Source organism: Malania oleifera, chromosome 13 (assembly GCF_029873635.1).
Source record: "Malania oleifera isolate guangnan ecotype guangnan chromosome 13, ASM2987363v1, whole genome shotgun sequence".
NCBI classification, from domain to species: Eukaryota; Viridiplantae; Streptophyta; class Magnoliopsida; order Santalales; family Ximeniaceae; genus Malania; species Malania oleifera.
In genome coordinates, this window is record NC_080429.1 from 9,131,698 (window position 1) to 9,151,825 (window position 20,128).

At 36.3% G+C, this 20,128-nt stretch overlaps 1 protein-coding gene and 1 pseudogene across 1 annotated transcript; one reads left to right on the forward strand and one right to left on the reverse strand.

Moving 5' to 3' along the window:
• The first annotated feature begins 8,073 nt into the window (after positions 1-8,073).
• On the forward strand, positions 8,074-10,869 carry LOC131146568 (BAHD acyltransferase DCR). The gene is made up of 2 exons (XM_058096237.1): positions 8,074-8,689; positions 9,907-10,869. The coding sequence occupies exons 1-2, from the start codon at positions 8,237-8,239 to the stop codon at positions 10,798-10,800; spliced, it is 1,347 nt and encodes a 448-aa protein (XP_057952220.1). The 5' UTR covers positions 8,074-8,236; the 3' UTR covers positions 10,801-10,869.
• A 540-nt stretch (positions 10,870-11,409) lies between these two features.
• Positions 11,410-19,292, reverse strand: LOC131145677 (12-oxophytodienoate reductase 2-like; annotated as a pseudogene).
• Positions 19,293-20,128: the final 836 nt, after the last annotated feature.

Here is a 20,128-nt window from a genome sequence, read left to right on the forward strand (position 1 = left end):
AGCCTTTGCCTATTCCGGTATGGAAATAGGAGCACATTTCCATGGACTTTGTTACTGGATTGCCATCAGCGCTTCACGGGTAGAATGTTATTTGGGTAATCATGGATAGATTGACGAAATCCACTGGATTGCCTATGAAGGTCAGCTGCCCTTTGAGTAGGCTAGTGAACCTATATGTGCAGGAGATAGTTAGACTGCACGGAGTGCTGGTGTCCATTGTTTCAAATCGGGATCCAAGATTTACTTCTCGATTTTGGAAGAGCTTGCAGGAAGCATTGGGGATGAAGCTTACATTCAGTACAACGTTCCACCCCCAGATTGATGGACAGTCGGAGAGGATGATACAGATCTTGGAGGATATGTTACGGACTTGCGTATTAGACTTCGGTGGTAGTTGGATTCAGTTTCTGCCACTAGTGGAGTTTGCCTATAACAATAGCTTCCAGGCTAGTATAGGGATGGCACCATTCGAGGCTTTGTATGGTAGGAGGTGTCGATCTCTTTTGTATTGGGACTTGAACTCGTGCAGTAGGCATCTGAGAAGGTAGGTTTAATCCGGGAGAGGATTAGATTGGCTCAAAGTCGGCAGAAGAGTTACGCAGATGTTTGTCGCCGTGAGTTGGACTTCGAGGTGGGGGGTAAGGTATTCCTTAGAATCACTCCGATGAAGGGAATGATGAGATTCGGAAGGAAGGGCAAGTTGAGCCCAAGGTATATCGGACCATTCGAGGTTATCGAGCGAGTGGGTCTGGTAGCCTACAGAGTTGCATTACCCCTAGCACTCTCGAGGGTCCACGATGTATTTCACGTATCCATGCTGAGAAGGTACGTGCTGGATCCAGCTCATGTTATTAGTTGTGATGAGTTGGAGATTGGGGATACTTTAGCGTATGAGGAGATACCTGTTCAGGTTTTGGACCGTAAAGTTCAGAAGCTTCGTACCAAAGAAATACCGTTAGTGAAGGTATTGTGGCGAAACCACGAGGTTGAGGAAGCTTCTTGGGAACTAGAGACGGAAATACGCCGGAAGTATCCGCAGTTGTTTTGAGTAGTATTTGGATAACAGGGTGGTACGACTATGTATGTATGTATGTATGTATGTATGTATGTATGTAAACCTCTGTTATAGTATTGTATTTAGTGGTTAGTCTCTGGGAGAGTCCTGTTGTATTGTAAGCTCCTGAGACCGTGTATGTATGTAACAATGGTATTCCTCTGCCATAAGTGAGGGAATGTATGTATGTATCGTAACGGGGCTGCGTATAAATGGTCGCCGTATGCTCTAAAGTTGGTATGTATGTATGGTAATGGGGCTGCGTATAAATAGCCGCCGTAATCTCTAGAGTGTGTATGTATGTATTGAAACGGGGTTGCGTATAAATGTTCTCCATATCCTCTAGAGTGTGTATGTATGTATCGTAGAGGGACTGTGTATTGATAATCATCGTTTCACTTCAGAGTATGTATGTATGTGGTAGTATGAATGTGTTTGTAACGAGAGATTGCAAATTTCAAGGACGAAATTTTTTGTAAGGAGGGGAGATTGCAAGAACCCGAATCGTGGTGCATGGGTTAATTATGTAAAAGAGGGGAAAAAAGGGAATTCTGCAGACTTCGTCGACGAGGCCATAATTCGTCGACGAATCTAGTGAAGAACTCGTCGACGAAATTCAAAAACTCTTCGACGAGTGAATACCGAGAGGCCCAAGAAAAATGGAAATATCTGGTTCGTCAACGAATCTTGTGAAGAATTCATCGACGAGGATCCCAATTCGTCGACAAAATTCCCCAGGTCAAAGGCTTATAAAAGGATATTTTGGGTTGCTTCATTGCTAAGTTATGGTTTTCCCCTCTCTCTCTCTAGGATTCGAAGCTCTCTCTCTCTCTCTCTCTCTCTCTCTCTCTATAAATTTCTTCGCCATATGTCGCCTGAATCGCAAATCCGAAGTTACTGTGAGGATCAGTGAAGGATTCTCTATTTTTCTAGTGGATCAGAATCTCATTTCGGAGATTTTCGGGTTTCGGGCTAAAATCGAGGTAAGGCTCAGTTTTCATTTCTGATTTAGTATATGTGTAGTAGTATGGATTGTAAGCATGTATTGTACTGTGGTTTGTAGGTTTTGGAGTCTCGGTTCATAGTTTTGAGGACTATAGAGTTCGGAGTTAGAATTCGGGTTGAGGTAAGGGGATTCTGTTTATATCAGTCCATTTTCGAAATCATGATCGGTAAGCTTGTAGGGTATGATCATATGTATGTTTTCGTAACTTATTTGGGGAAATTTATCAGGTAAAAATGCGGGATTTTCGGGTTACAGTATTTGGGAAATTTTGGGGATTTCGGGTATCATCTCTAGTTTGTTTGGAAAACTATTGGCTGTGTTAAAACTGTATTATTGAGGTGACCATAATCCATATTTGCATAAATTGTATACTTGAAATTGTAAATGATATGATTTGTCGTAAACCTATTAAGTGTGGTATGTATGGATGTATGTATTTGTTTCAGATATTTCTAAAATAGCTATGTGGCGGCTAATTACCGTACGCTGAAATGTATAGGGACGTGAGTCCCAAAATGATTCCAAGTTTTGTGAAATCGGCTAGGGGCGGCTAATTACCGTACGCCGAGAGTGACCAGCTCTATATCCAAGGGTGTGAAATATCACTAGTCTAATTTCGATTGGTCACCAAAGTGGTGTGAGCTATATGCTACATCGTATGAAGCAATGGATTCACTATTGGGCTTAGGTCATCGCAGCGTAGTTGTGCATGTGGCAATGTAATTGTTGGGAGACTAGGTTACCTTGTGTAGCTGCGTATGTAGCAATGTACTCACTATTGGGCCTGAGTCGTTACTTCGTAGTTGCATCTGTAGCAATGTAATCGCTGTGAGACTAGGTGACCTTTGTGTAGTTGCGTATGGAGGAATGTAATCACTATTGGGCCTCGGGCGTCGCAGCGTAGTTGCGTATGTAGCAGTGTAATCGCTGTGAGACGGGGTGACCTTGTGTAGTTGCGTACTAGTGTGACGACACTGACCGTATGTATGTATGTATGTATGTATGTATGTATGTATGTATGTGTATTGGGTATCATATGAACTAGAATGGTTTTTGTGAAAATACTGGAACTATATGTATTTGTATGAAACTGTATGAATTGTTTCAAACTGTATCGTATGTATAATGTTATGAAGTATGTAATATGACACTGGTAAGCCACACACTGATATAAACTGTTTTCTTCCTTACTGAGAGGTGTCCCACCCTGAATGCACGTACAATATTTTTAGGACCTTCAGGTAGCGATAAGTAGCATCCTAGCATTCGGAAGCAAGGGGTGTTGTAGCTACTACTAGTACCTTTAGGTACGAGTTTTGGTATCCAGGTTGTTGGGATGGTTTTTGTAGACGCCTGGGGTATGTTTCTATTTTGAGAATGTATATCCTAATTTGTGTAGACTCTTGTATGATATTGTTTATGTATAAAAGACCATATTTTCACTGCGTATCTGATGAGTATGAATTGGTATGTGTATGTATATAGGGCAACCGTGAACCCCACAGGATCGGACCGCTTATTTGTATTGTATCATGTATGTTTAAATTGATATAGAGACAGGTTAGGTTACTAAATTCACACTTGGGACCCACTTGTGGGTTCGGGGCGTGACAGTTGAGACGTCCCTCGAGGTGGTTCGATTGACTAGAGCATTGTAACTCATTTCTAGTTGGTCAACCGAAGAGTAAACTTGTTGACCCTAGGGAGGTTCAGTCGACCAGGGCGTTGGAGTACATTCCTGGTTTGGTTGACCAACTGGTCAAACTTTTGACCTTTAGGAACTTCGATCGAACGAAGTTCTCTGTGTGTTGGGGTTCAGTCGACCGAACACACCAAACTTGTGCAATTCAGTCCTATTCTTCTTATGAAGTCACACTTATTCACATGATAATTGATTCTAAGATTATAGAGACTTTTTATGTGATAATTTGGGACCTAAAGTCAATATATGTCTTTTAGCTTTTTAACTTGTCCAAAAAATCTGGTGTCGGTCGACCGAAGTTTTTGTAAACTTCGTTTTAGCTCTGATCTTTAACTCAAACCAGTTAGTTATCTTAGAAATTAGATTTTGTGTAAACTGTTGGTCTCTAAGGTCTGTCTATGGTCGTTCTGAGCTATCCATTCACATCATGCATGCAATACATTATTACAGGCCAGAATATAAAAACAAATGCAATTTCAATAGTAAATGTACGTCTTCTTCTGTCTTGCTCTTCAGTTCCATGGAATGCACTAGATTAATGTGAGCTTTAAGTTCCTGCTGACTTTCATCTTTCGGTATCTTATGTTTGTACTGAAATGAAAATCTGTTCTCGCACTAAATGCACACATAAGACACTGGTAGTTTGTCAACATCAAAATAGAGATCGGACTCAAAAAGTCAACAATTATAGTATTAAATATTATTTTACAAAATTATAATATTATAAAAGCTCATTTTGGTCACACACTAATAATAATCTTATTTACTTACTGAGCGTCATCTTACCCCAATCATTCTTTTACATTTCAGATAATTTTGAAAAGTATACCTAAAATCTGGCATAGCAAGTGCATGGGCGAGAGTAGAAAGGACAGAGTAGAATAAAAATTTCACATAATATAATTTAGAATATGTTTGTGTATTTTAGAATTTTAGAAATATTCATTTTAATAGTTGAGACATATATGTGTAATAAAGTTAATTAGTGCTCTGGTAATAAAAATAATTTAGATTTATCTGTATTCGTTGAAAAATTTATATGTAGGAACCCACTCAGGTTCATGTCCTTACATCCCTAGCATCCTTAGCCTTCTTCTTAGGACAATCGGAAATACGGTGGCCGTCTTCCTTACAATAGTGGCATTGGTCATTGAAACGACGCGATTTAGAAGAAGCAACAATTGCAGCAGGAGTCGCCACAGTAGATGAGCTAGACGGAGCAGTAGCCAAGACCATATCGGTAGAATGAACCCGACTAGTTTGTTGTCGTGTCTCCTCAAAAATTAGTTCCGTAAGAGCAACCTCAAGTGTAGGAAGAGGAGATCGATGTAACAAAGATGCTTGAGTATTCTTAAATTCATCCCTGATATGCATCATAAAATATATGAACTGACGACGATCTCGATAAGCAGCAAAAAACTTAATCAAATACTCATTAGAAAAAACAGGGTCAGCTTGAGAAAGCTGGTCCCAAATGCTACTAACCTGAGCTTGAAGTTCGGCAATAGACTATCCAGGTTCTTGAAGCATCTGGGAAAGCCTAGTTTCTAACTGAAACTCGAGAGCAGCATTACTACTATAGTGGTATCGTTTTGCCAAAAAATCCCAAGCAAGTTTGTCATTCTGAAACTTAGGAAGTACTCTGAATGGAAGGAACTGATGTATTAATAAACTAGGAAAGAATCTTACAGTGAGTACTTTCCCATTCATCAAGAGCCTCATCAAACTCCTTTATGGTTTGCTTGTCAGTTTTTGTGGGTTTTTGTTTTATTCCAGTGACAAAACGCCATAATTTCCAACCAATCAGAAAAACTGACATTTGTTGGGCCCAAACATTATAGTTGGAGTCATTCAAAACAATCTCTATAGGGCGAGCAACATCATTTAAAGAAGCCATAACAGGAAAAAAAAAATAAAAAAATGATAATGCTGACCGATTCAGAGCAAAAGGAGGGCGTCAATGGAATGAGTACGAAAAACTAGTCAAAGAAAACCAACTTCGCCGAAGGTGGCGATGGATGGTGGCTGGAAAATTGCTGGAAGGTCGCCGGAGATGATGGCGAACAGCAGCAAATGCGACGCTATCTGGCTGCTGGTAACCAGGCTCATGAGGTGTGCGACGTCGGATCGAAATGATTTTTGCACCAAGCGAAAAACTATGGAGCAACGGAATCGATTTATGGTATTGGAATTCCAATGGCGAGAGTGTGGCGGAACCAAAAGAAAGACACCAACTAGCGGTCAAGAACTAAACTTGGCTCTGATACCATGTTAAAACTAAGAAAAGAAAGAAAGAGTTGTAAATAAAATTGTACAAGGGTCATCCTTTTATAGGTGAAATAGGTAAGGTCACAAAGGTAAATCATTAATGTCATTAATGTTAATTACATAAATCATGCTCTCATTACACAAATCATGGAGATTGACCAAATCATGGAGATTGGTCAATCAACTTAATTAGGGAGATATGCTAACAATGATAAATTATTGAAGTACAAAATTAATAGCATTTGGATATTTGGTTGTAAAATTTTAAATATAATAAAAACTATAAGAAAATAAAAAACCTCGGTATAACATTTTATATTTAAGTAGAGGGTTCCGAATCAATGAACTAAATGTGTGTGTATTTATGTATGATCTGATTAAACAAGGAATGATATTATAAATTGTGTACATGAATAACATTTGTACAAGAACTAAATAAACATTTTATTGCTACCTAATGCTAAATATTTCTTACATTCAACTTTTTAGGGAAGAAAAATAAATATTTTTATTAAAAATATTTTTAAAAATGATGATTTTTTTATTACTATTAGACTGTGAATAAATATTTTATTAAAAATAAATTTGGTCATATTATTGTTAAATTGTTGGTTTCTCCTATCACGTGTCACAAAAAAAAAAAAAAAACATTTTGATGAATTATCCAATCATATTATAATTGAATTGTCGATTTCTCCAATCTTGTCAATAATCTCCTACATTTAAACACAACACCCTTACCGTATTGTCATTATGTGTCTAAAATTATAGTTGGAAAATTGCACTCACCTACTTAAGTGTGTCACACTCATTATGACACATCAATCATAAGAAAAACTCAACTAAGTTTCATTGATAGCATTGAAAATGAGTCAAGTCTATTCACGGGCTATTCAGAGTTGATTTGTCCCCTAACTAGATTTGACTCAATTTTACTTGAATATTTTAATGGATCAAGTTCAAACTTAGGAATGAGACTTGAGCCAAGTTTCAAGCATAATCAAGAATTTGGGATTTAGGTAGACTTGTACAAATTTTAGTACAATTTTATATTACATATTATCCAAATTCAATAAAACTCCAAATTGAAGACCTATATATATAGAGTGAAAAAAACCTTGATCTTGGTAAATCATTTGCAAATTATTGATTCGTGGTTTGACAATAATATTAAACTTATTCAATAAGATAATCAAGTTCAAAACAACATCAATCAAATTTAAATTAGAACATAATCAGCTCAGCTCATTTCAACTTGGAAAATTAGTCATACTTTTTTTTGAACCTGAGAGGATTTGAACACTTGACCTCGTGAGAGGCGCTCCCGCAGCCCACACTACCACCTGAATCACACCCTGGGGATGGAAAATCAGTCATACTCTGTTGTAACTCAACTTGATTATAAACTCAACAATAGGCTAATTCAATAAGCTCATTAACTAATTTATTAAGGAAGTTTATGAACTTACTTACTTTGAAGTTCAAAATTTGACTTGTCTCAATAAGAGTCTCATTTCTAAAACCTTTAAATGCATTTTGATTTAAGTTTTTGTTAGCTCTGTATTTTTTAGAAATATTTTCATTCAAATCATCAGTGACTTAAACTTTATTATCTCTTATATTTCTTTCACAACATAAAATCATAGAAGTAAATTTAAAATGCTGAACTTATCACTAATTCTGTGTTTGAAATTATCCCTATTTATTTGCTCAGTGGAAGCTCAATAAGCCTCTGCTTGTTTGCAACTACTACAAGGACTAATTACCACAAAACAAAATCATTGATTCATTGTCAATGGCAGTTTGTGATCTTCAAACTCGCGACTGATCAGAAGGGAGCTCTGCGTAATGAATGCAGGACTAAGTCAAATCAGAGTTGAAAATTGATAACAATTGCATTAATTAATCTCGCACCAGAAAGCAGAGAGATACTGTTTGTCCTCGTCCATTCACCCACGGTGTGTTTTTTTCATCCAAAACCCAAAAGAGAGGCATTGATTACCCACAACTGCTACTACAAAACCCATAAGTATTCCCATAAATGCAACCCCCCCAACCACATTAATTGAACTTTGCATAAGTACCCCTCCATCCCTCCCCCCTGCTGTCAATTCCTCCACAGTTCAAAGTCCCCTGTTCTGATCTTCTTCTTTCGCATTTGGGTTTTTCTCGGAACCTCTGTTTTTTATCATCTTCATCTTGATCCATGGCGGCCGAAGCAGGGAAGAAGGAAGAACAGCTGTCGAAGGTGAAGGTCACTTCTAAAACCCATGTCAAACCGTGCAGGAGGGTGGGGAGGAGAGAGTGCCAGCTGATCACATTTGATCTTCCCTATTTGGCCTTCTACTACAACCAGAAGTTGCTGTTCTACAAGGGGGGCGATTTCGAGGGCACGGTGGGGAAATTGAAGGAGGGGCTGGGGGTAGTTTTAGAAGAGTATTATCAGCTCGCCGGGAGACTGGGAAAGTACGACGACGGCGTTTTCAAAGTCGAGTACGACGACGAAATGGACGGCGTGGAGGTGGCGGAAGCGGCAGCGGACGGGGTCGCCGTCGCCGATCTGACGGACGAAAATTGCGCTCTCGACTTGATGGAGATGGTGCCGTACAACGGAGTCCTGAACTTAGAAGGTCTTCGCCGCCCGCTGTTGGCTGTGCAGGTAAAAAGTAAAAATAAAAATAAAAAAGCAAATCTTTGTTTTGTAGCACGGTAAATTTCTTTCTACAGCCGTTTTTTTAATTAAAGTTATTACTTATTAATTTATGTTTGCCGTTAGATTTGTGAGTATTTGAGAAAAAAATGGTCCAAATTATATTTGAAATTTCATACAAATTCTCGTAAATTTACAGTAATAATTAATAATTAAAATTCATCTTCTCAAACACCAAATTTATATGTGAAATTTTGTTTGAATTTTCATAATTTAAATTTGGATAAAAGTCATCTATCCATTGAGACGCAATCTAACCCGGATCACAAAGCCAAAAATTTTATTTTTATTTTTATATTGAAAAAAATCAAGTACACTTCTATATGAAAGAAAATATTCTTTACATTCATATTGAGAAGTTTAGGCATGACTTGAAAATGAAATGAGCATTTTTTTTTTTTATATTTAAATTTCATTTGTAATTTTTTCTAGTAAAAATATTTCTTACTTAAACTAATAAATTATCTTCATTAAAGAACATACTGAATGGGTTAAAAAAAGAATAAATAAAATGTTAACTAATTAGATTAAAAAAAATACATAACAATAAAATGACCATTTGAAATAACTTATCGTATGAAATTTATTTTTATTCCATTTGGTCGGTCTTAAGATCCTTAGAAAGGTTCATAGTGGTCTGAATTCAGGAGTATTATTATATTATTATTTATTTATTAGGATAATATTTTCAGAATGTTTTTTTTACTCTATATATATATATATATATATATATATATATATATATACACACACACACACACACATGAAATGAGGAAAAGGACATTTAGCTTTTCCAAAAGGGGGAAAAAAAAGCTGTTGATATGGCCACGGTTCACATGTATGGGCATACAAGCCCATACAAAAGCGTGGCAGACAAGCCCAGTTGGCCCCCCATCTACAAGAGCTTGAATGTTGAGCCCATGGGTTCCACCAAACGATGATTCTGTGGCGGCATATTAAGCGTCTGCGGGCCCACGGCCCAAGAGTCCCGTCTACGGTGACGCGGAGTTTTTATTGTCTACATTCGCCAGCCACAACGGTTGGACCATCCTCTGTGGGCCTTCCACGTGCTGATATTTACTATTCCATGTGCCTTGATGCAAATCGCAACCCTCCATTTATTTTTATATTCCTCTAATGGGTCCCCACGCCCTGTTTTGCTACAGTTCACCAAGTTAAGAGACGGGCTGGTGATAGGGTGCGCGTTCAACCACGCGATCCTCGATGGAACCGCCACGTGGCACTTCATGAGCTCCTGGGCCGAGATCTGCCGCGGGTCCAAGACTGTGTCGGCCCCGCCGTTCCTCGAGCGCACCAAAGTGCGAAGCACCAGAGTCAAGCTCGATCTCCCGGTGGGGCCCGCCGATAACGTGGCCTCATCCAACGGCGACGCAAAGCCGAGCCCACAATCCATCCGGGAGAAGATCTTCAGATTCTCCGGGTCCGCGATCGACGCGATCAAGTCAAAACTCAACGCGAACCTCCCCGCCGGCGCCAGGCCCTTCTCGACGTTCCAGTCACTGTCGTCGCACGTGTGGCGCGCCGTGACGCGCGCGAGGCAGCTGAGGCCGGAGGACCCGACGGTGTTCACGATGTTCGTGGACTGCCGGCGGAGGGTGGACCCGCCCATGCCGGAGAGCTACTTCGGGAACCTGATTCAGGCGGTGTTCACGGGGACGGCAGCGGGGCTGCTGGCAGCTCAGCCGGCGGAGGCGGCGGCGGGGATGATACAAAAGGCGATAGAGGCGCACGACGCGGCGGCGATAGAGGGCAGGAACGCGGAGTGGGAGGAGAAGCCGGTGATTTTCGAGTACAAGGACGCGGGGGTGAACTGCGTGGCTGTGGGGAGCTCGCCGAGGTTTAGGGTTTATGAGGTGGACTTCGGGTGGGGGTCGCCGGAGAGGGTGAGGAGTGGGTCCAACAACAAGTTCGACGGGATGGCGTACCTGTACCAGGGGAAGAGTGGGGGGAGGAGCATTGATTTGGAGATTACCTTAGATGGTGCGGCCATGGAGAGGTTGGAGAATGACGTGGAGTTTCTTATGGTGGAGGCTAATTAATTAGCAAGTGTTTGTTGTGTGTGTGTGTGTGGGGGTGTGGTGTGTGGTGTGTGTATCCCTAGTTTTTGTGTGTGGTGTGTTTTGTGTTTAGGGGTTATGCTTGGGTTTGGGATGCTCAATGTCTTCATTTGGTGTTCACTTTTATAGATATTTAGTATAAAATGAACGACAATTGATGATTTGTATTGAGATGCTAGTTATCATACAATTGAAACGTTATAAGTGAGAGAGATTGCACTTTTTTTTGTTTGCTTTCGCCTATATATAATCATCTTTGTTTTTTTTATTGATGAGTGTATGATTTGTATGACTCATTAGGTGATCATTAAGTGCCAATTTACAATGGACTATCATTCTGAGAAGAAATTCATTTCTAGGTTACCACTATTTAGAATGTGTAGATTTGAACCATAAATTACTCTTAATAATCACAACTTTGCAAATCTGCATATTAATAAAATCTAAAGGTCCTCAAAGCAATATGGTTTACAATTTTGTTCATTTTTTTAACAATCAAAATGCAATGCAATCACGTATCCAAGGATAAATTTCAAGATGGATTAAGAAACCAAGATAAAAATAGTAATATATGATGTTTCGAGAATACAATTAAGTAGAAGTTTCGAGAAATGGATAATCAGTATAACCGATTATAGGGTCTGATGTGTAGAAAGTGCTCCTATTGTACTTGTTAAGAGGAGCATTGAGCTCAAATCTCCTAGGTAAATCAGGATTTGCTAAGAACAAACGCCCAAGAGCAACCAAATCGGTATGGTTCTTAGTCACTGCATTGTTCCCATCTTCCCCACCATAGCCACCTGCTGAAATAAAAGCACCATTAAAAGCCTCTCTCATGGGTAGAAGACTGTTGAGTCTTATCACTCTTTTTCTTCAATTGTCTTCATCCTGGGCTCAACCTTGTTTTTTTTGGGCCCAACAAAGGGCCAAAAAAACAATCCCATATTGTCCAGATCACCATATGAGGGCCCAGGCTTTTGGATTTGAGTCTCTTGGCATCCAGATAGTCTGCAAACGGGTAGAGCCTTATCCCAAACTCTATCTCCTCTCCTCTCATTAACAATGCTTATCTATTTCTATGAGCGACTCGACCTCGGTTTTCTAGAGATGGACCATATTTTGTTGTTCGATCCTTGATTCGGTCTTGAAGAATTGGTCAATCGGTAGCCATGGCTCCATGAATCTCACGCATCAAAACCTACAACACTAAAATAAAACATATTGTATTAAAGACAAGACGAAAAAGAAAGAAAGAAGGAAGCAGTCGCTTAGCTTAAGATCCTTGCATGTGAGATGAAATTACCCGCTTCCCACAGCATTCCTAGCAGCACGCCAAATCATTGCAATCAGAGGGACTTTCCTCCATTCTTGCCGCAGTGGAGGTGAAATCATTACTGGTTGTTTAGTACTAGAGATTGGAGCTGTCCATTAGGTTGAAACATATGTATAGCAGATAGGTTTGCATTAAACAAAACATATAAAAGATGAAAATCATTACTGGTTTTGTTTATAGAGCTTGGAGCTTGTCCATTAGGTGGAAAATCTGTATAGGAGATAGGTTTGCACTAACCACAACTATACAAGGATGAGACATTCATTAAATTTGCAATTGCCATTCTCATGATTCATGCTCGATGTGAATTTTGTCGATGCATCACCTATGAGATATTTTAAAATATGGTCAATTAAAATAGAAATTTTTATATTAATGGTCTTAAATTCGAATCCCGGGATGAGATAGTGATTGGGTAGATACCTCACTCCTTCATTTTATATATCTACCAAAGTATCAAATCTTCAAGGAGACCTTAACTAGTTCATAGTTAGCACCTATGCACAAATGAGAAGAGAGGGAGCGAGCAGTACCAAATAAAGGGCAATCATAAACAGAGGGCTTAGGATAGGGATGATATACAGTAATGCTAAATTGGAAGAGTGGATTTTAGAGTGTAAATTTGAGATTTGCCACAAATTTAAAATGTAATTCTATAATATGTATTGAAAATCCAATATAAATCCAAAATGTCAAAAGTCTCTCAAAAGTGAGGTAGTCACATTATATGAAGCACGAAATCTTGCACATCAATCTTGGTCTCACTACAATTTAATATTGTTTTGCACGTTGTAGCTGTTATACTCGATGCTTAGTTTAATGGCCAGTTTGTATTAAAATTTTTGCTTGAGAAAATGGAAATGAAAAAAATAAAAAGAAAAATTATTTTACATTATATTTTTTTTTATATCAAATATCATTAAAAAATGAAAAAATTATATTAAAAACTAAGAAAAAAAAAATGTTAACACTTCCCCATTTTTGATCGTTGACTTGATTTTTTTTAATTCTTCTCAACTTCTGGTAAGCAACATGAAAATTTTGGTATTCTTCATTTTTATTATTCCTTCTTTGATATTTTTCAAGTTTCAAAAAAGAATAAAAAAAAGGGAAAAAAAAAAAAAAGGATTGGGGATACAATGAAGGTACCTATGTAAAAAAAAAAAAAGGAGGATTGGGCACTCTGTACATCCAAAACATGCGATCCGTATTATTTCGTGGCAAACAAATAGGACATAAAGACTAAGGTGCATTAATATGATTTGAAAAAACAGACTAAACGATGTCATTTTTGTCTTTCTAATCTCTGTGTTAAGTGTTTTTTTTTTTAAACCCCTTTTCAATAATAAAAAGATATGATTTTAAGATCATCATCTTCAAAATATTTGCAAATGAAACGAAGGGAAATGTAAAATTTGGTAAAAAAAACATGAATAAAATTTTTAAGGGGCTGTACATTGGTAAAAATAGTTTTATTTATTTTTTATTTTCAATATGACATTTTGCATTTGATTTGGAGATTACCTTAGATGGTGCGGCCATGGAGAGGTTGGAGAATGACGTGGAGTTTCTTATGGTGGAGGCTAATTAATTAGCAAGTGTTTGTTGTGTGTGTGTGTGTGTGTGTGTGTGTGTGTGGTGTGTGTATTCCTTCGTTTTTTGTGTGTGTGTGTGTTTTTTTTTTTAGGGTTTATGCTTGGGTTTTGGCATGATCAATGTCATTCATTTGGTGGTTCAATTTATAGATATTTAGTATAAAATGAACGACAATGATGTATTTGTATTGATATGCATAGTTATCAATACAATTGAAAATTTATAAGTGAGAGAGATTGCACTTTCTTTTTGTTTGCTTTCTGCATATATATATACTCATCTTAATTTGATGGTGTATGATTTTTATGACTAATTAGGTGATCATTAAGTGCAATTACAATGGACTATCAATCTATGAGAAGAAATTCATTTTCTAGAGTTACCCTATTTAGAATTTGTATATTTGAACCATAAAATTTACTCTTAATCAATCACATACTTTTGCAATATCTGCATATTAATAAAGATATAAACTGTCCTCAAAAGCAATATTGTTTTACAATTTTGTTCATTTTTTTAACAATCAAAATGCAATGCAATCACGTATCCAAGGATAAATTTCAAGATGGATTAAGAAACCAAGATAAAAATAGTAATATATGATGTTTCTGAGAAACCAAATTAAGTGAGTTTCGAGAAATGGATAATCAGTATAACCGATTATAGGGTCTGATGTGTAGAAAGTGCTCCTATTGTACTTGTTAAGAGGAGCATTGAGCTCAAATCTCCTAGGTAAATCAGGATTTGCTAAGAACAAACGCCCAAGAGCAACCAAATCGGTATGGTTCTTAGTCACTGCATTGTTCCCATCTTCCCCACCATAGCCACCTGCTGAAATAAAAGCACCATTAAAAGCCTCTCTCATGGGTAGAAGACTGTTGAGTCTTATCACTCTTTTTCTTCAATTGTCTTCATCCTGGGCTCAACCTTGTGGCAGCACAAATCCCATATTTGTTCAAGGATTCACCCATATGAGGGCCCAAGGCTTTTGGATTTGAGTCTCCTGAATCCATATAGTCTGCAAAGGGTGAGAGCCTTATCCCAACTCTATCTCCTCTCATCTCATTAACAATTGCTTCATCTATTTCTAGAGCGAATCGACATCGGTTTTCTAGAGATGGACCATATTTGTCTGTTCGATCATTGATTCGGTCTTTGAAGAATTGGTCAATCAGGTAGCCATGAGCTCCATGAATCTCCACGCCATCAAAACCTACACACTAAATAAACATCATTGTATAAGACAAGGACGAAAAAAAGAAAGAAAGAAGGAAGCCAGTAGCCTTAGCCTAAGATCATTGCAATGTGAAGGATGAATTACCAGCTTCCACAGCATTCCTAGCAGCACGCCTAAAATCATTGACAATCAGAGGGACTTCCTCCATTCTTAGCCGCCGTGGAGGTGAAAATCATTACTGGTTTGTTCGTACTAGAGATTGGAGCTTGTCCATTAGGTTGAAAATCTGTATAGGCAGATAGGTTTGCATTAAACAAAACATATAAAAGGATGAAAATCATTACTGGTTTGTTCTTACTAGAGATTGGAGCTTGTCCATTAGGTTGAAAATCTGTATAGGCAGATAGGTTTGCATTAAACAAAACATATAAAAGGATGAGACATTCCATTAAAATTTGAAACTTTGCATTCTCATGATTCATGCTCGATGTGAATTTTGTCGATGCATCACCTATGAGATATTTTAAAATATGGTCAATTAAAATAGAAATTTTTATATTAATGGTCTTAAATTCGAATCCCGGGATGAGATAGTGATTGGGTAGATACCTCACTCCTTCATTTTATATATCTACCAAAGTATCAAATCTTCAAGGAGACCTTAACTAGTCACTAGTTAGCCACCTAGTGACAAAGAGGAAGAGAGGGAGAGAGCAGCTACCAAATAAAGGGCATCCCTAAACAAGGAGGCTTAGGATAGGGATGATATACAGTAATGCTACATTTGGAAGAGTGGATTTTAGAGTTTAAATTTAGATTTGAACAAATTTAAATGTAATTTTATATTATATTTTATTGAAATCCAATATAAATCCAAATCAAAAGTCTCTCCAAAAGTGAGGTTAGTAAACATTATTATTAAGCACGGAAAATCTTTTGCACATCAATCTTGGTCTCACTACAATTTAACTATTTGTTTTGCAAGTTGTAGCTAGTTATACTCGATGCTTAGTTTAAGGGCCAGTTTGGATTAAAAATTTTGCTTGAGAAAAGGGAAAGGAAAAAAATAAAAAGAAAATTTATTTTCCATTATATTTTTTTTTATATCAAATATCATTAAAAATGAAAAAATTATATTAAAAACTAAGAAAAAAAAAATGTTAAAAATCAAAATTTTGTTCGTTGACTTGATTTTTGTTTTAATTTCTTTCTCAACTTTCTTGATAAGCAAACATGAAAATTTGGTATTCTTCATTTTTATTATTCCTTCTTTGATATTTTTCAAGTTTCAAAAAAGAATAAAAAAAAGGGAAAAAAAAAAAAAGGATTGGGGATACAATGAAGGTACCTATGTAAAAAAAAAAAAAGGAGGATTGGGCACTCTGTACATCAAACATGACGATCCCGTATTTATTTTCGTGGCAAACAAATAGGCCATAAAGACTAAGTTCATTAATATGATTTGAAAAAACAGACTAAACGATGTCATTTTTGTCTTTCTAATCTCTGTGTTAAGTGTTTTTTTTTTTAAACCCCTTTTCAATAATAAAAAGATATGATTTTAAGATCATCATCTTCAAAATATTTGCAAATGAAACGAAGGGAAATGTAAAATTTGGTAAAAAAAACATGAATAAAATTTTTAAGGGGCTGTACATTGGTAAAAATAGTTTTATTTATTTTTTATTTTCAATATGACATTTTGTCTCTTGAAATTTAAAATTTATCAAACAAATCTTGTGATTTAATTTTATGGTTAAAATACAATAGTACCCTTTAAGTTTTTCGAATACAACACTTCTCCCCTGAGTTTTTAAAAACTATCAAAAAAATCCCTTAGATTTAATTTTATTAACAAAATAAACTTTTTCTTTGATTGTCCGTTAATCAATCATTAAATATATATGGAAAAATAATTTTTAATCTTAATAAAATGATATTTAAAAATACCATCAATTCAATAAATTAATTAAAAAACTAGTTGGTAGAATATCTTGAAAACTAAATAAGTGAAACAGAGATCTAACCGATTTGTGAATTGCCTATCTATCTGGTCCAATCTTTGAGTCAATCAATTCACATTAGTATAACAAAATGCTTATACTATTATTTTAAAAATGTCAAAATGTATATAAAATAAAAATTATTGATAAATCATGAAAATACCTAAAAATTATAATGCTCCAATATGTTTGCTAGATGTATTTTTCATAAAAAGTTATTTATTAAACACATCATTAAACAAATAAAAATATAATTCAATATTTTTTAAAAATTTAAGTTACCTATCAAAAATGATGTTAAAAAAGCATAAAGTAAAATTTCAAAGTTTAATTTCATAAATTAAAATTATAAAGTTGGTTAGTTCTTCTGTGTGTGTGTGTGTGTGTGTGTATGAGCGCTACATAAATAAAGAAAACTCAATTTTTTAAAAATTTGTTTGTTGACATTTGTTCAAGTCAACTCATTAAATTTTTTTAATGATTTTATCCAAGTTTTTAGGTTATTAAGTATGAGATTCAACTAAACTCAGAAAGTGAACCATTATTTGACCAACTGACCTGTCCAAGTAAATAATATTTTATTTTTAAAAATATATTTAGTTATTTAATTTGTATGAAAATTGTATATTGCAAAATTATTTTGAATAATATAATTATCTAAGTATTTTTTATTAAGCTATTAGTATTGTTAGCCTTAGTGGCTAAGGTATCTCAATCCAATTGGTTTTGATGATAACAACCTATTTGTGACCCTCAGGACTAACCAACCTACACAATCTAGTTCAGTATAGAACAGGTCATTACCAAAGCAAGCACAAGAATAAGATGAATTCAAATAAAGCCATAGTCAAAGCTTACAAAAGGAAGATTCAAGCACAACCAACTAAAGCCTTATGAAGTTTTACATATCTAATGTGTTGTGTGTGTGGTAGAGCTTCTTGTAACTCTTGTGCTTATGATGTTAGTAAGAATAACTTAGCAAGAGATGAGCAAATGCATGTGCATATAGTTCATACTAGTGTAGAACATCAAAATGAGTTTTCATATTTTTTTTTTTTGAATATAATGCATAAGATATCAAAATAAGTTTTCAAAGGCACCTTCATATTCAAGATATCTTATGGTCCTTTCGAAAATCATAAGGACAAGCTTTTATCACAATTTGACTCAATATAACTCTTATGCACTCGTCCTAGCATGGGGTAACTCATTCAAAGGCTTGTTAAGTATGAAAAACAAGGGATTAGTTGACTAATGGAGTGCATTCGTCGACTAATAAACTAGGAGCCTTAATAAGAATCTGCCCAAACCAATCATCGACGAATGGGGTTGAATCATAGATGAATAAGGTTGACTTGTCGACGAATGAGAGAGACTCGTCGACGAATTTTTCCAGTAGCATATTATGTTTTGCAGCCTAGGTCACTCGTCGACGAAAAAGGGTAATTCGTCGATGACTACAGATCACTTGTCGACAATTGAGTGCAATTCGTCAACGATTAATATCGACACCTGAAGACCAATGGCTACAAAATGACTAGTTCTCAAGCCAAACAAAGGGGTTTAGCATCCAACGGTTAGATAACGACTACCTGGGATTCTTGGCTATAAATATGAGCTATTAGAATGAATTTGACAACCTTTTGGAGCATTATTATTGAATATTTGATTTGTGCATTCATTCTAGGTTTTCATATTTGGTCAAAGCTCCCTTGCACCTTATTCTTGTTATATATCATTTGCTCGAAAGAGTAGTGTGAGAATTTACTTTATATCATCATATCAAAAAGGATCATCTTCTGTATTCTCTTCATTTACTATTGATTGATTGTGAGATTGAAGGTTCTTGGTGAACCATTTGTAAGGAGGTTCTTGGTGAACTCCTTGTTGTAGCTCTTGGTGAGCAGCTAGGATTGATTCCCGATTGTAAAGGCTTCTCCGTCTTGAAAGGAGATTTGATAGTGGATTTGGCAAACCTTGAGTTGGTCTTAAGGCGTGGAAGTAGGTTAGGTGCTGAACCACGTTAAATCTCGGTGTTAAGTTCTTCTCCATCTTATTTACTTTATTTACTTGTGTTATTTACTTTGCAATTTATTGTGATTTAAATCACTTATATCTTGCCAATATTTATTGTTTTGTAGAAAAATACATCATTTGCGAAAGTTTTCTATTCGCCTCCCCTTTAGACACACTCTTGGGCCGACAAGTGATATTAGAGCTAGTCGCTTGACGTTTAGAGTTATTTTTAGAACGCAAAGATCAAATGGCGGATACAATTGAGGCACCACTCACCCAGGGACAATTCGTTGATCGTCCACCTAAATTTAGCAGGGCAACTCCCAGCATGGAAAAACCGAATGACCATTTTCATCCAATCCCATGATCTTAAAATGTGGCGAGTTATCACAAAGGGAGATTATTAATTCAAAGATGACAAAGGTGTACCTAAACAAATTGAAGAGTTGTTAGACAACGAATCGATGTTAGTTCAACTAAATTTGAAGACCAAGAACTTTCTTTCTTGTGTAGTGAGTGATGAAGCAAACAACCGTATTTGTGGGTGCGACACCGTAAGAGAAATTTGGGATAAGCTCTAGGTAACATATGAAGGTACGTCTCAAGTTAAAAATTCTAAAATTTATATGTTGGTAAAATAATATGAAATATTTAAAATGGAAGAAGGAGAATCAATTATTTCCAAGTTTACTCGTTTTACAAATATAACAAATGAATTAAAAGCACTTGGTAGGGATTTTTCTATGGAAGATAATGTGCAGAAAGTCCTTCGATCATTATCGAAATCATGGCATGCAAAGTCAACAGGTATTGAAGAAGTAAAGGATCTCTCAAAGGTCACCCTTGATGAGTTTATCGGATCTCTCATGACATATGAGATCAAAAAGAAAAATTCAACACTTGAAGTAGAAAAGCCCAAAAAGACACTAGGGATTGCCTTAAAATTAGCAAGCCAGAAAGAAATAGTGGAGGAAGAAGAGAGTGACAATGAAGATGAAGTGGCTCTTCTTACAAGAAGATTTGGAAAATTATTATTGAACAAGAGGCCTTGCAAGCAAAAAGAAAAAGGAGAATCTAGCATAAGGTGTTATAATTGCAAGAAAATCGGACACAGGATGGCTGATTGTTCACAATTCAAAAATAAAGGTAATAATCAACAAGAAGATAAGAAGAAGTACAAAGTCA